We start from the raw sequence: 13,770 nt of genomic DNA, 5'->3' as shown, positions 1-13,770 counted from the left end.
ACCTCTATCTATTGTTTTTCTGGGGACCAAAAAAAAAATTCAGTAGATGCGGACTTCACTCGAGAATTGTTAAAAACTAATATTTGAACCTCAAAATTAGTGTCAGAAAAATATCAGTTACTTGTCATTAAAGTTAAATCATTTGAAAAATAAATAAAAATGGAAGTATTTTACTTAATTCAATTTACACTTGCAAAAAAAAAACATACGCACAATAAATCTACATGGAAATTAAAGTTATTTTCAATGTCCTGTAGTCTGAAATATGTTTACTCATGTCATCAAATGTAGAGCTGTACTGAAGAAGCCGATTTTGCCAATATTTAGTTGAATCGGCATTTCTGCCGACTTCCGATAAGCTTGTTAATTTTCGGCCGATATTACTGAAAAACGAGACTGCCATAACCTAAAAATCCACGAGTAACCTTTTTACTTTTCGTAGTAGTACTGCATTCTTTCAGATCACATTATTTCTTCGCAACATGTGCCAAACGTACATATAAAAATTTAACATCCTTTTTTTCAATAATGTTCTGTAATTTTAATATGTCATAAATAAATACATTACTGTCACGGTAAATATGCATCTCGGTTGTTACGGTAACTGTAGTGCAAATGTGGTAGCTATCGTGCTTCTGTAGTAATTATGGTATCGACAAAGAATCTGTAGTTGTTTTTATGATAATTATCTTAGGATAACAATTGGGTTTGTACTGTAGTTATGGTACATCATCCATATTTCTTCGTAAGTTGTTGTTAATTTGTCTTTTCTTCATATTTACATGCTCCATTACTTGGCTGCAGATTTAAGGTGATTTTTACTACTGTATACTATCGTTACTGTTTTTATGAAGGTTTATTTCTAAGAAATGGTTATTTCTGCAAAATCTTTATGGTTAAACGATCATCTATTATAATTTATAGTGACGGGACCACATATTTTGTACGATCAATGCGGACAAAAAGATAACGAGAACATCGGTACAAGCGGACTTTTTTTAACCTTAGTTGTATGGCAATTTTGCCGGGACCGTAGAAAGTATACGATAAACACGGACACTCGATACATGGGAGTTCGATAGATTGAGGTTTGACTGTATATGTATCAAATGCCCTATTGTGGCATATGTGTAACACCACCCCACCTGGAGGCAAACGGCCTAGGTGACTGGCTCGCTTCTGGCCTTGTCTCTAGTACATTTGTAACAATATTCCCCACTTACTTTTAGTTATGATATGAAAAGATTAAAATTAATTTAATAACATTTTTTATGTATGTAGAACAGAGAATTTTTCTTTTGCAGCTAAGAAGTTTTTTGTACACATATTCATTGAAAAATGTTTTAATAATGTTTCACGCTAGGATTAGTTTATCTACCCTCAAAACAAGTTCAAAGCAATTAAAAGTTCCTAAATGAAGACTAAATGTTGCTAATATATATAAAAAAAACTACACAATGAGAAAAATAACAATTCAGTCTCAGAAGCAAATTGGATTATGATACAGGACACAGAAATTAAAATTTTTTAAGATCATACTAAAGGTAAAAAACTGAAATAAAAATAATACCAGAATAAAGAAGACCTTTGAGTGGTAAGTTAACAGTTTATTGAACAGACTTGGGCAGGAACATGGTATTATTAGATCTTAACAATTTCACCGGAGACGCTTGTGTGATCCTCAACCACACTGACGACCAGTCGAGCGAAGCTGCCGCCCACAACGCCTTTAGCCAGGCGTTCCGGGTTTACCACAACACAGCCACTTAGCTCCTGCAATCACCATAACATGCAGTGTCAACACCACAATCACACACAGCTTATGCATAGACGTTCAGGTATTGCATCGCTTTCCCAAACAGCCTGACAAGGAGTTACTTCCTTTATTGTGCAGATTTGATTGCATAACTATACATGTCCCATGTGCCAATATTGTTTGTTTTTAAGAAACTATTACCCAGTAAAACCACTGCACCAAACACAAAAATTACAGAAGTACGAACTGAAAAATATTAACAGTTGTACAGTGAAATTCCGTTACAACGTACTTCAGAATAACGTATCTTTCAGTTCAACATATGATTTTAAATTCCCGCTCAAAACACTGATGTAAACAATGTAAAAATATTTCACTTTAACATTAAAAACGTATCCTACCTTTCATTACAACTACCATTCTTTCCAGTTATCAGGAAAATTTTACATAATTGTTACTGTGTTTGCGACGGGGTTCATTAATATAAATGTACATTATGATTAATTTTTATCGCTTTCAAGAATCGTTAACAAGTATAAAACGTAAACAAACAATGTCTCAATGATTCATAGAATCATAGTACAGTATAACGCGCAATTCTTCCTCCTCCATGGATCACACACTTTAGTGCACGAGACTATCTAAACAATCGATTGCTGTCTCGCCTCTCTTCAAAACAATTGTTTTTAGCTGCGCAGCTTTTGGTTATTTGTAGAGCACGTTCTAAAAGTTTTTATTAACGCATATACAAACGTTAAATAAAAATTATATTTTAACATATATCCAATGTTAATTTATGCAGGTTAAGTTTTGAACTGTTTGGTGTCACAACATGGCCGACAAGCTTTATTTGTGTTGCCATGAAGATAGGAATGTCGCCTGGCATAGCCATGCTCGCGACGCGCGCTACTAGTGTGGTGCTATCGTTATCTATGGATGCAAGGTTTGTTTACGTTTGACGTGGCGCGAGGCAAACAATATTTTTGATATTTTAATCAGGATGGATGGCCAAAAAGATAAAAAGAAACGCAAGCAGTTTACTTTGAAAGAAAAAGGTGGAAATTTTAAAAGAAGTTGACAAAGGCAGGATAAATGCAGATGTGGCACGGTCGTTTGGTTTGGTGCCCACTGTACTGTCAACAATAATAAAAGATCGCGAAAAAATTATTAAACTGTATGAACAGTCATCTGTATCTGCTGGTCACAAGAGACTTTGCCTATGAGATGATGAGGGAATTCTATCCCAATAAATGTACAGATCTGCAAAATAGTTTAACCCATATAAATTTTGTATATGGAGGCCTAGAATTCAGGCTACTGAATTAGGTTCAGTATTTTTTTTTTTTTTAAATTCTTGTTGTTTTACAAATATTTGCTTCCAAGCTAATGTAACATTTAATCCCCTAATACTTTATTTTTAAAAATTCAAAAATACTACGTTTTAAAGGTAACTTTCAAAATAAAGTACTTACATTACTAAGTATAAAAGTTGAGGCTTTATTGATGTACTTTATAACGAGATTCTACTGTATATATATATATATAAAAAAAAATTGGTTTTCTGTAAAGTCGGTTTACGGACGATAGTTTAACGTGACGTCATAACAAAAATTGATAAAATGATTGATCCAGACGAAAATGAAATATCCAATTCGGCCTGTGACTCAGCCGTAATAGGTTTTTGCAACCAAACTATTTAGACATTAAAATTATGTTATTCTTTGAAGAAGTAATTTTTTTTAATTTTTCTATCCTTTTTATGATAATATCTACTTCTGCATACTTTTATGAATAAAATTGAATCATTTTTATTGAATTATCACTATTTTGTATGGATACAAACAAGGAGTGAAATGAAATCTACAATTTATTTGATATATTTACTTTTATTTGCACTCATTAATTCAAATATGTTTATTACTTTTGTAGTGTCGTGCACTCCGTATTTATTTTTACAAGTACGAAAATGAAAGTATCGCGGCGGCTGGGATTCCATCCGTCAACCTTTGGATTGGTAGTCAGAGATGCTAACTGCACGGCCACGAGGCCATATTGGAAATAATAGTTTCAGATGTTGTATATATATTTATAAAAATTTTGTTTTGTGTTGTGGAAGTTTTAAAAACGTATGCAGTCGCCATGTTTATTTCTTATAGTGGTAGGCGGGAAATTAAAAATATATTGTCGGCTGCTAGTCGGCCGCCATGTTTATACCAACTTTAAGATCGTCGAGAATGTTTTACGCTTTTTCGCAATTACACATTTAACGACGAAGTTTGATCGTCGTGAAATTAAACGTAGAATTTAATAAAAATGCCCTTGCAGCTAATAAAAAAGTATTAGTAAGTTTAAGAAAGAATTTCGGCTTTAATCTCCAACCCAGAAGGTTGTGATGTGCTGGGGCCGAGATTAAAATTAATCAAGAATATTTTACGTTTGTATGTCTTCCAGTGCTCAAAATGATATACAATTGTGACCCCGGGCACAAAATTTTATTTATAATTCATTAATAATAACGCCCCTCGTGATAAACAAAGGAAAATATGTATTAATGAGTGCCTGGTTTCCGCGGAAGACAATGAGCGTAATGCGACACATCGTAGTGGGACATGTGCATAACGGGACACTTTTTTGTGTGTGCAGCCGGCGTTCATCGATTTATTAGACGTTGTTACGTCAAAAAGTTAACTCACAACTAGTGATGGGTCAATTCCTGTTTTTTCCCGGTTCTCGGTTCGGTACCGGTTCTTAAAAATCAGTTCTCGGTTCTCGGTTCTGACTTAAACAATAAAATAAATATTATTCACACATTATTTATGACATGAGGTGTTTTAAGTAATAAACTATTTATTGTTTTGGCTACAAAAAAAGCACTGAAAGCACTGTTTCAAGCTAAAGTAAACACATCAACCTATTACTAAATGTAATATGTATTAATAAAAAAATTAGTTCAAAATAATATAGAGAACACTTAATAAAACTAAAATTTACTATATCAATCTAGTAATTACCTCAAGAAATCTACATACACCCTCCTTTAAAACATAGGAATAAAAAAAAATGTTACAATAATGGAAATAAATACAATGATGGTGAACTTTCAAAGAATTAAAATATTAAATTGTCCATCAAACTTATTGCCTACATTGAATTCAGTTTGTTTGCAGTCAACAGTAAATTACTGCCACACTTCTGATGCCATTTCCTTCACAATTTGCTCTATTTGGCCAGAATAATTATACTTTAGAAGTGTCAACAAGCATATGTGTATGTATGTGTGTATACACACACACACACACACACACAGTAAAGTGGTGAATGGATGTGTAGATGTATTTTACTATTGGCTGGTCAAACGAAATGCTTGTTGACACTTCCAAAGTATAATTATTCTGGCCAGCATAACTAGCTATTGTAGCCAGCATATTTTCACAGATATAAAATTCTTTCTGCTCCGTTTTGTTAGTTTCCAGGTTTCACTTGGGCTGGAGAAACATTATTAACTTTCCACACTGGTTACCAGTTGTGTCTGTCACAATCGTACAAGATGTCATGGAATAATGTCAAACAGTAGCCGAGACAGCCTACAGAAAGTGCAGGCACCTTGATAAAGAAGCGCAGGTCTGAAGGCAGCAGCAGGAGGTGCGGAGACACAGGCAAACGTGCGTGCTGCTCCCACAACTCTGCGTCCACGCTCAGTGACTCGTCTGAAGGGTACAGGGGGTAGAAGCTTTGCTGGGCCAACACGTGGGATGCCAGACGCCCCAGGCGATCCCCGCTTTGTGCCGGCCTGCAACAACCAGCACTTGGTCATATTACCAGCCCACACATCCTAATACAATTGAAGAACATAGGATTGCAGCACCACTCACACCTCGAAGTAATATTGTTCAATCTGTGCAGTTCTGAAGTAGGTAACGACAACAATAAACTACAGCATGATTTGAAGTAGTGTAGTCATGGATTCAAAGTAACACTTGGGTAAATTTTTATTAGTTATTTTTATTTTTGCCACAATGTATGCATCTCTATCAACACCTCCCAGCCCCTCTGTCACCCATCACTGGCTCTCCAGAACATCCTAGTGCGAACCAATCCACCTCAACCAAGGAACTGCAAGCGACTTTTTCCGATCCAGTACCAGCCCGGAGACAGAAGCTCCCGCAACCCCTGCGTCGCCCTGCCAGAAGACTGCCCAGCCACAGGAGAGGGGAACCTAAGACAGACAACCACACCAAGGTGAGACTCCTCGTCCCCCTTGCCAACATACCAGCCGACTGTGAATCCTGCCGCAAGACCAGCTCGATCATCTATACCCCTGTACACCCCTGGAAACAGGAAACGGGCATCGAGCCCAAGAAGACTCGGTGCAAGATACCTAACAAAATACAGTAGAATACCGGTACAACGTACCTCACTATAACGTAAATTTCACTTTTTTTTAAGTCCCTGCCAAAAATCGTATCTTCACCATGCAAAACGGTTTCAGTTTAAAGTATCATATTTTCACTATAATGTATAAATTCTACTAGTAGCGTGGCATTACTACACCAAATTTTACTTAAACTGGTGAATAAATTTCCAGCTAAATGATTAATGTTGTAGAACAATAGGGGTGTGCGAATATTCGTAAACACGAATAGTTGTGAATAGTAACTGACGAACTATTCGCATTCGTAAGTCAAATAGCAAAATTTAAAATTGCGAATACGAAATACCGTATTGGCCCGAATATAAGGCGACCTGCATTTTCAGGAGACAAACAAATGTAAAAATTCATTAGACATACATATTATGTTGATAAATCCTGTTTGCATTTATGTATACCGCATTTAACTTTCCGTTTCACTTAAGCTATGTATTACTATTTAGTAGTGTGTTAAACGTAACAAAGCAAACAAAAACAAAGAATGCAGCTTGCCGGAACAAAACAAGTGGCTAGCTGCCATGGTAAAGCATACGGCCATGAATAACTTCGGTGACGTGACCGCGAATATTTGTCCATATTACTCTCTGACAAAGAGTCTCTGTCCTATGAATTTTAAAGAATAATCTATAATAATTATTTTGTTTGAAAGGTTTTTACATAAATAAAGAGTGGATTACTGTGAAATTATTAAAATAGCTTTTGAAGCAACGTAACAAATTCCTGTAAATATGGCATCTTCGTATGTGTTCGGCAATGTTCGTTTTACAACAAAGAAATATTGTGGAAAGACAGTTGGCAGCCCTGAATTTCCAAACATTACATCCAAAATGTTCTTTTTGTAAACGTAAACAATCGTTCTGAAAATAGCTGTGATATTTTAGTACAAATATTTCAGTTAAAAATCTGAAATTAAATTACCGTAAATGTTAACACGCGATTGTATACAAAGTTTAATATGAATCTTGTAATAAAAGGTTGCCATTTTGAGATGCTTCAACATTCACATTTTTACTCAAGAACAAATATTTTAATTTTCAACTTTAAACAATTGTGAATTACTGCAATATTGGGTTGATTTATCGTTTTCCCCGTGTGAGGTAACAAAGTTTTAGTTAATATAAAAAATCGTGATCATTTTAACAATGTTTCTACTGTAGCTTTCAGCTTGGAACTAATGTTTGCGGTGCTGACGTCTTGGGTGCGAAAATAAGGCGACATCCAATTTTTTCACCTCTTTTTTATGTAAAAATAGTCGCCTTATATTCGGGCCAATACGGTATTTACATGGCTGTGTTTTATTTCTCGTGGTGGTTCCAATAGCTTCGGTTTTCACCAGCTTCTAATGTATTTATACATTCTTACTAACATAACCGCAATGTATTTTTAAAAAGGTTCATTTCAAGAAAAAAACCAAACCAAAATCATCCTACATTAAACCAACTTGTTTCAAAAGCCAGTCGGTAAACGTAAACATGAAGCCATTTCCAAACGAATATAGTTAGCAGGAATGCCAACGACTACCGTATTTTTTATGAACGGTTGCAATTGTTTACAAAACCGTTAAAATTAACTGTTTCAAATATTTTATTCAATGATAACCTTTTTATATACTAGTTTTGAGTATTTAAGTTAATCACAGAGTTTTTCCGGTCATATATGTTTAAAGTACAATGAAATTAATTTGTAAACACATTTTTTTTTATCCAAATTTTTCCATTGTGGTAACCGAAAGGAAAAAACAATAGATAACAATTATTAAATATTATTATATATGAAATAAAAATTTATGTCCTCAATAACTCTTAAAAGTACTGTGAACTTATTTTTGTGGTTTCATTCACAGAAAATATCTTGTATAAACTAAATATATGAAAACCCGCCATTGTTCAGTGTGGTAACATATAAAAAATATATATATTACAACTATTCGATTCGAAAATATTCGACCATCAAAATCCACTATTCGCACACCCCTATAGAACAAACATACACAAATACCACAGCACCATATTATCTAACCTCTAAACCCTCAAAACAAAGTTACAAACACATTCGATACATCGAAACACGGAAGTTTGAGAGAAGTTTCAATTATTTAGACAAAAGTGTGACGCTACGCTAATATACTGTTTGACGTCTGTGCCGGAATTGTTTATTGTTATTGTTGAGTTTATTTTCAGGTTACGTTATTTAGACACCGCATTGTATTTGTGCTACAAAATGAGTGATCCTGGAGATAAAAAGTAACGAAAGCAATTCACGCTTAAGGAAAAAGTGGAAATACTCAGAGAACTAGACAAGGGGAAAAAGCAAGTTGCAGTTGCGAAAACATACGGCATTGCGGCGACGACAGTTAGTACCATTGTAAAAGACCGGGCAAAGATTGAAAAGATGTATGAAGAACCTTTGCTTGGTTGTGACCGCAAAAGGCTTCGTTCTGACGATCATCAAAGTTTGGAAGATGCCTTGAACAAATGGTTGAGGGAAGTATGATCAAATAATGTTCCAGTAACTGGCCCAAAGTTGCAAGCTAAAGCAAAACAGTTTGCATTGCTTATGAGTTATGAGCATTCAAGACTTCCAATCCAGTTTGGGGTGGTTGCAACGGTTCCGGGAACGACATGTTATATCATGGAAGGTTGTTTGTGGGGAGGACAAAGATGCAGACTAAGAGGCAGCAAACCAGTGGAAAGAAGTTAGGGATGGGTTGAGTACACATTTTTATCGATTCCGATACCAGTACCGATTCCTAAATTTCGATTCTCGATTCCGAGTCATTCCAGTTTTCGATTCCTGGTAATTCTGGTCACATAATTAAAACTACTTAAGAATTGAATGCATTACATAATGATAATAACATGTATAAAGGATAATTATAGACTTAGGATTAAATGTTGAGGTTTTTTTTTTTTCAATTACCAGTGAAGAAGCATTTTCACATAAAGTTTGTTTGCTAGTAAGTACTAGGCTGTGCACAAAGAAGTTCAACATTTAGACAAGGTTCTTTAACAGGCGATAACGCCGATAACATAACATCTTTGTTCAAAATGGGTTCAAAGGTAGCACTACTTTTTTCTGTGGTACCTTTTGACTTAGTTGGTGACAGTGCTGTAAACAAAAGTTTGTTTTTCTTCAAAGACTATTTTTTCTGGTAGTAATGTGTGCCGGGATTTCAAATGCTTCATTAAATTGGTTGTAGATTTATAAGTACCGCTCCGTGAAATTTGCGCACTACCATTATTACAAATTGCATATTTGTCATTTTCACTATTGATGCGAAAATGTTCCCAAACTTTAGACATGTTAATACAATATCAGAACATTCGCATCGTAATTTGAAACGACAGTCGGCGAACATTTTTTTACTAACAAACTAGCAAAACACTTGAAAATAGTTTTAGCAAAACAATATTTGTGCCAAATAAATAGCATAAATGCGAAACAATTCACAGTAACCTCAATAGCACGACGGTGAATTACGGCGTAATTCACCGTCGTGCTATTGAGGTTACTGTGAATTGTTTCGCATTTATGCTATTTATTTGGCACAAATATTGTTTTGCTAAAACTATTTTCAAGTGTTTTTCTAGTAATTATTACGGTTTTCCTTTGCAAGAAATAAACACGAGCCTCTGTTGGCGGTATGGCCAGAGAATTCTTTATTATCGATTGTTGCTTTCATTATACAATTTGTCCCGTACGCAACGAATCGATACGTTTCGACTTGACTTTATATTTTATGGCCACCAGAGATTTTGTGGAGGCCATCATCCTTGAATGGCTCACAACTAAACTGGTGACGACACGTGATGTGATCTCGTTTCATAACCGTCACTTTCTTCACAAAAAACAATGGACTTTTCTTAACTGCAAATAAAATTAATAACTCTTTTTACAATTTATTTACGTCTAATACATGAGTGAGGAATAATGTTCTTCGATCGTGGAGTTTTAATTAGAGGTTAAACATGCCCGGTAACATTGTTTTTATTTATTTTTATTCGTATAAAATTAATATTTAATAATAATGAGCATTATTAGGAATTTTATGCGCATACGGCAGGTAAGATATATTAAAATAAGTAAGTAAAGTTCAGACGAAAATATATTACTACTGTATTTTCTTAACTTAACCGATTCCTAACCTACCTTGCCCTTTTTTAGTACCCGATACTGAGTACCCAAATTTTTTAATAATCGGTGGTATCGAGGAATCGGAGAATCGAATCGACCCATCCCTAGAAAGAAGAAAAGTTGGAGAGTATTTATAAATCATACTCAGTAGACAATATTTTCAATGCTGATGAATAGAGACCCCGAAAAATGGTGAAGCGCAAAATTCACGAAATAACGCGAAAATTTAATACTTTAAACGAATTTTGCGACTTTCCTTTGATTTCGACGTAGTCGCGAAATTCACGAATTTCCGCACGAAATTCACGCATTTTCGCGCGAAATTCACGCTTTTTCGCACAAAATAATGCCCTTATGACTCAAGTTATAATTATTTACGCCATCATAAACATAGGCGTGAAATAAACATAGACTGAAAGACTAGTGCCGTGATATTATCTTTGTTTCGACAGGTTACTGGGTTCCACGTATTTTTATTACTCTGTTTACAAGCAGTAAATATTGCCAACGCAAATGAAAACAAAATGTAACAAATGTCAACAATCGATATTATAACGGTTCGTTATATACAAAAAATAAACAGATGTTCCGCCAATTTTAGTTTTTGTTTTATTTTTTCACAATAGAATCCACCGACGATTCCAAACACTTCAAAAAGAGGTTGCTCACTCATTCCACATACATATGCCCGTCGAAAAAATGCTCGTAGTTCGCGTGATGAGAATTAACGAAAAAAATAGCGTCCTTCAGTAATGTTTTTACTAGTACACAAAATTAGTGCGGCCTTAAACATGGCAGCACCCAGCGAAAACGAATTTCGCTACGAGCCGAATGCCGACGAAGGTGGCCGCAATTTATAATTTAGTACTGTTCGAAAGAAAATAAAACAAATTAGGTTGACTTAATACTCGGCCTGGCTCTGACCACCAACGTGAAATTATCCATTAGCAAATTACTTCATAATTTGGCGAGAAGCCACAGAACGCGACCTACTTGTGCAGCGTTCGACGGACGACTGGTGAAGTCCTGCCACACTCTCCTCCACGCAAGGAGTAGACGTCACATGACCTCACTGACCAATCACACGCACGCTTTATTCACGCTTACAGATACAAGCCAATCACAGAACAAGTTACAATACATAGAAAAACCTTGTACACACAGAACTCTGGGCTTCCCCTGATCTGTCTCTTTTCAATTTCACCTCGAAATCGGGGACTCCCATTCTCGTTCTCTCCCCCACACCGTGAGACAGCAGTTATCACTCAGTTCCCACACAGGGGGGAAATTACCGTCTTTATCTCAGTTGGCTGGGAAGCACTGTTTCTTTCTCACTCCCACTTACAGGCCTCTCATGCCTCTCTTTCTAACCATCACACCAGACACAGTCCCGTGTTCTAGAATCATTCCACACGTTAATTAACATTACAAACAGCAATTATAATACAAATTACTTTACAAAATTAAACTCATTGAGAAAAACCTGAAAAAGTAGGCCCAAAAGGCAAAAATCTAGTAGAGCGGCTCATTTGTGAATAATTACATAAAAATAGTAATGATTAAAAATGTCTAATAAAATACAAAATACCTTCTTAAAACACATAGCACGTGCAAATAACATATATTAATAGCCATAACGTCTGATTATACTGTCTCATAATATACACACCACTCAAAAAACATTGACTTATTACTGCTTACATATACAAAAAAAGAAGTTTAAAAGAAAATTATTTATTTAGGAGGGCAGGGTCTTGCAATGTTACAATATGTGCGCACTACCAACATAACAAAATTGACTGTCCACAGTTTTCGTGTTGAATAATGGTCGTTTCTGCCGCAAGGCGCACTGGTTTCGATTTTTCTAACATAATTTAATCCCATGGAGCTAAGATGGCAGTCATTTTTACGTGCACATATCTATGAGTGTTTACAAATACCGTCCACATTTTGTAAGTTTTGTGATACAATTGAATTTATGACTAAGATGCCGAAAACTTCGACGCGAAAGAGAGATGAAATCGGATGATTTTATATTTTTGATCAGCGGGACAAAATATGATGTGGAAGTTCTGCAACGTGCGGGTTTATTGGACACACAAAGACACGTGCAAAAAGCATGTGGCAAATGACACACACAAAACAAAACAAAAAAGACAATTATTTTGTCAAGCAATTTCTACCGTGTCTAAACAAATCTCGATAGGCGACAGCGTGAATAAAGCAAACAAGCTTGAAAGTGCAGAAAACAAGAATTTGTTTCTGATTTTGTTAATATGATGCTGTAAGTTAACATTCCTTTGGAAAAAGCTGATCATTGAGCTATGAGGGAATGGTTTAACACCCATGTAGAAGAAGGTTAGCCTTATTTATTTAGAAATGTTTTCCCCCTTTAATAAAAGTTCATAAGCATATGTAGGCCTACAATATTATCGATTAACTTACCTTTAGGGCCAACTTACCTTTACTTCAAATAAATATGCAAGTACCTCAGATTAACAAACACATAAATAGGATGGATTGCATTGTGAAAGGGTTAGCACACCACAAGATATGTTTGACTGATTGATTGATGATTTGACTCTGTAATCCAGCAGTAATCTTGAAAAGGTTACGTTAGGATTGGCTTAGAATTGTTTTGAGTAAATTAGCCCATTAAAATTTTCAGCGATAACCTTATAAATGCTACCCATTTATAAGTAGTGATGTGCGAGTCTCGGCATCATCGAGAACGAGTCGAGACAGAAATTTTCTCGATCTCGTCTCGAGATAATTTTTTTGGCTCAGAATTTTCGAGAATTTTATAAACAAGAAATAGGTTAGGTAATATAATATATTGAGGCAGCATTTTGCGTTGCGTGTTGAAATAATTAACATATCTTCAACGTAACGTAGATCGAATACAATAAAATATACTTGTTACGATAGTATACATGATAAATTATTAAAAAGTTAAAAACGAACAACTTCCGTTCACAAGTCACTACATGAAACGGTAAACGTAAACAATGAATTGTGCTGTGGTTATCACATTAAATTACAGAAGAAAATGATTATTTTCCGTTAATAAAACCAACATTAAAGTTAAAAATAAATCATTTTCGGTATCAATATCAAGTATCAACGTAAAACGGTACGGTAAAAAATAAAAATATAAACATGACTGCAGAATTCTTCCGCGATTGCATTTTGTTTTATGGCCTTAGGTTATACACACGGCCAGCAGTATATACCAAGCAACATGATGTTTAAATTGCGGTCCGTATCGATAGTGGTGAATGTTCAGACTTTCATGATCAAGTACCGTCCATGGCTCAAGGAAACTGTATAGACTATGGAGTCAATAACGTATGTTTACATACGACAGTAGGCAAATAAACTGTTGAGTGTAAAGGTAAAGTTGTAATTGCAATTGCAATTGTGGATACTTGATAAAATTATTGAATAATTA

The 13,770-nt window shown here is 35.1% G+C and overlaps 1 protein-coding gene across 2 annotated transcripts in view; it reads right to left on the bottom strand.

The window, feature by feature from the left end:
• Window positions 1-1,586: 1,586 nt before the first annotated feature.
• LOC134530841 (DNA polymerase alpha subunit B) overlaps window positions 1,587-13,770 on the bottom strand; it is a 105,629-nt gene continuing 93,445 nt past the window's right edge. For both annotated transcript variants that reach the window (XM_063366089.1, XM_063366090.1), the window contains exons 8-9: window positions 5,360-5,546; window positions 1,587-1,773 (exon numbers count right to left, since the gene is read on the bottom strand). In XM_063366089.1, the coding sequence (XP_063222159.1) occupies window positions 1,642-1,773; window positions 5,360-5,546 (319 nt within the window). In that variant the 3' untranslated portion in view covers window positions 1,587-1,641. The remainder of the gene's footprint in view (window positions 1,774-5,359; window positions 5,547-13,770) is intronic.

This window comes from Bacillus rossius, chromosome 3 (assembly GCF_032445375.1).
Source record: "Bacillus rossius redtenbacheri isolate Brsri chromosome 3, Brsri_v3, whole genome shotgun sequence".
NCBI lineage: Eukaryota > Metazoa > Arthropoda > Insecta > Phasmatodea > Bacillidae > Bacillus > Bacillus rossius.
This window is presented reverse-complemented; position numbering and strand designations above follow the sequence as displayed.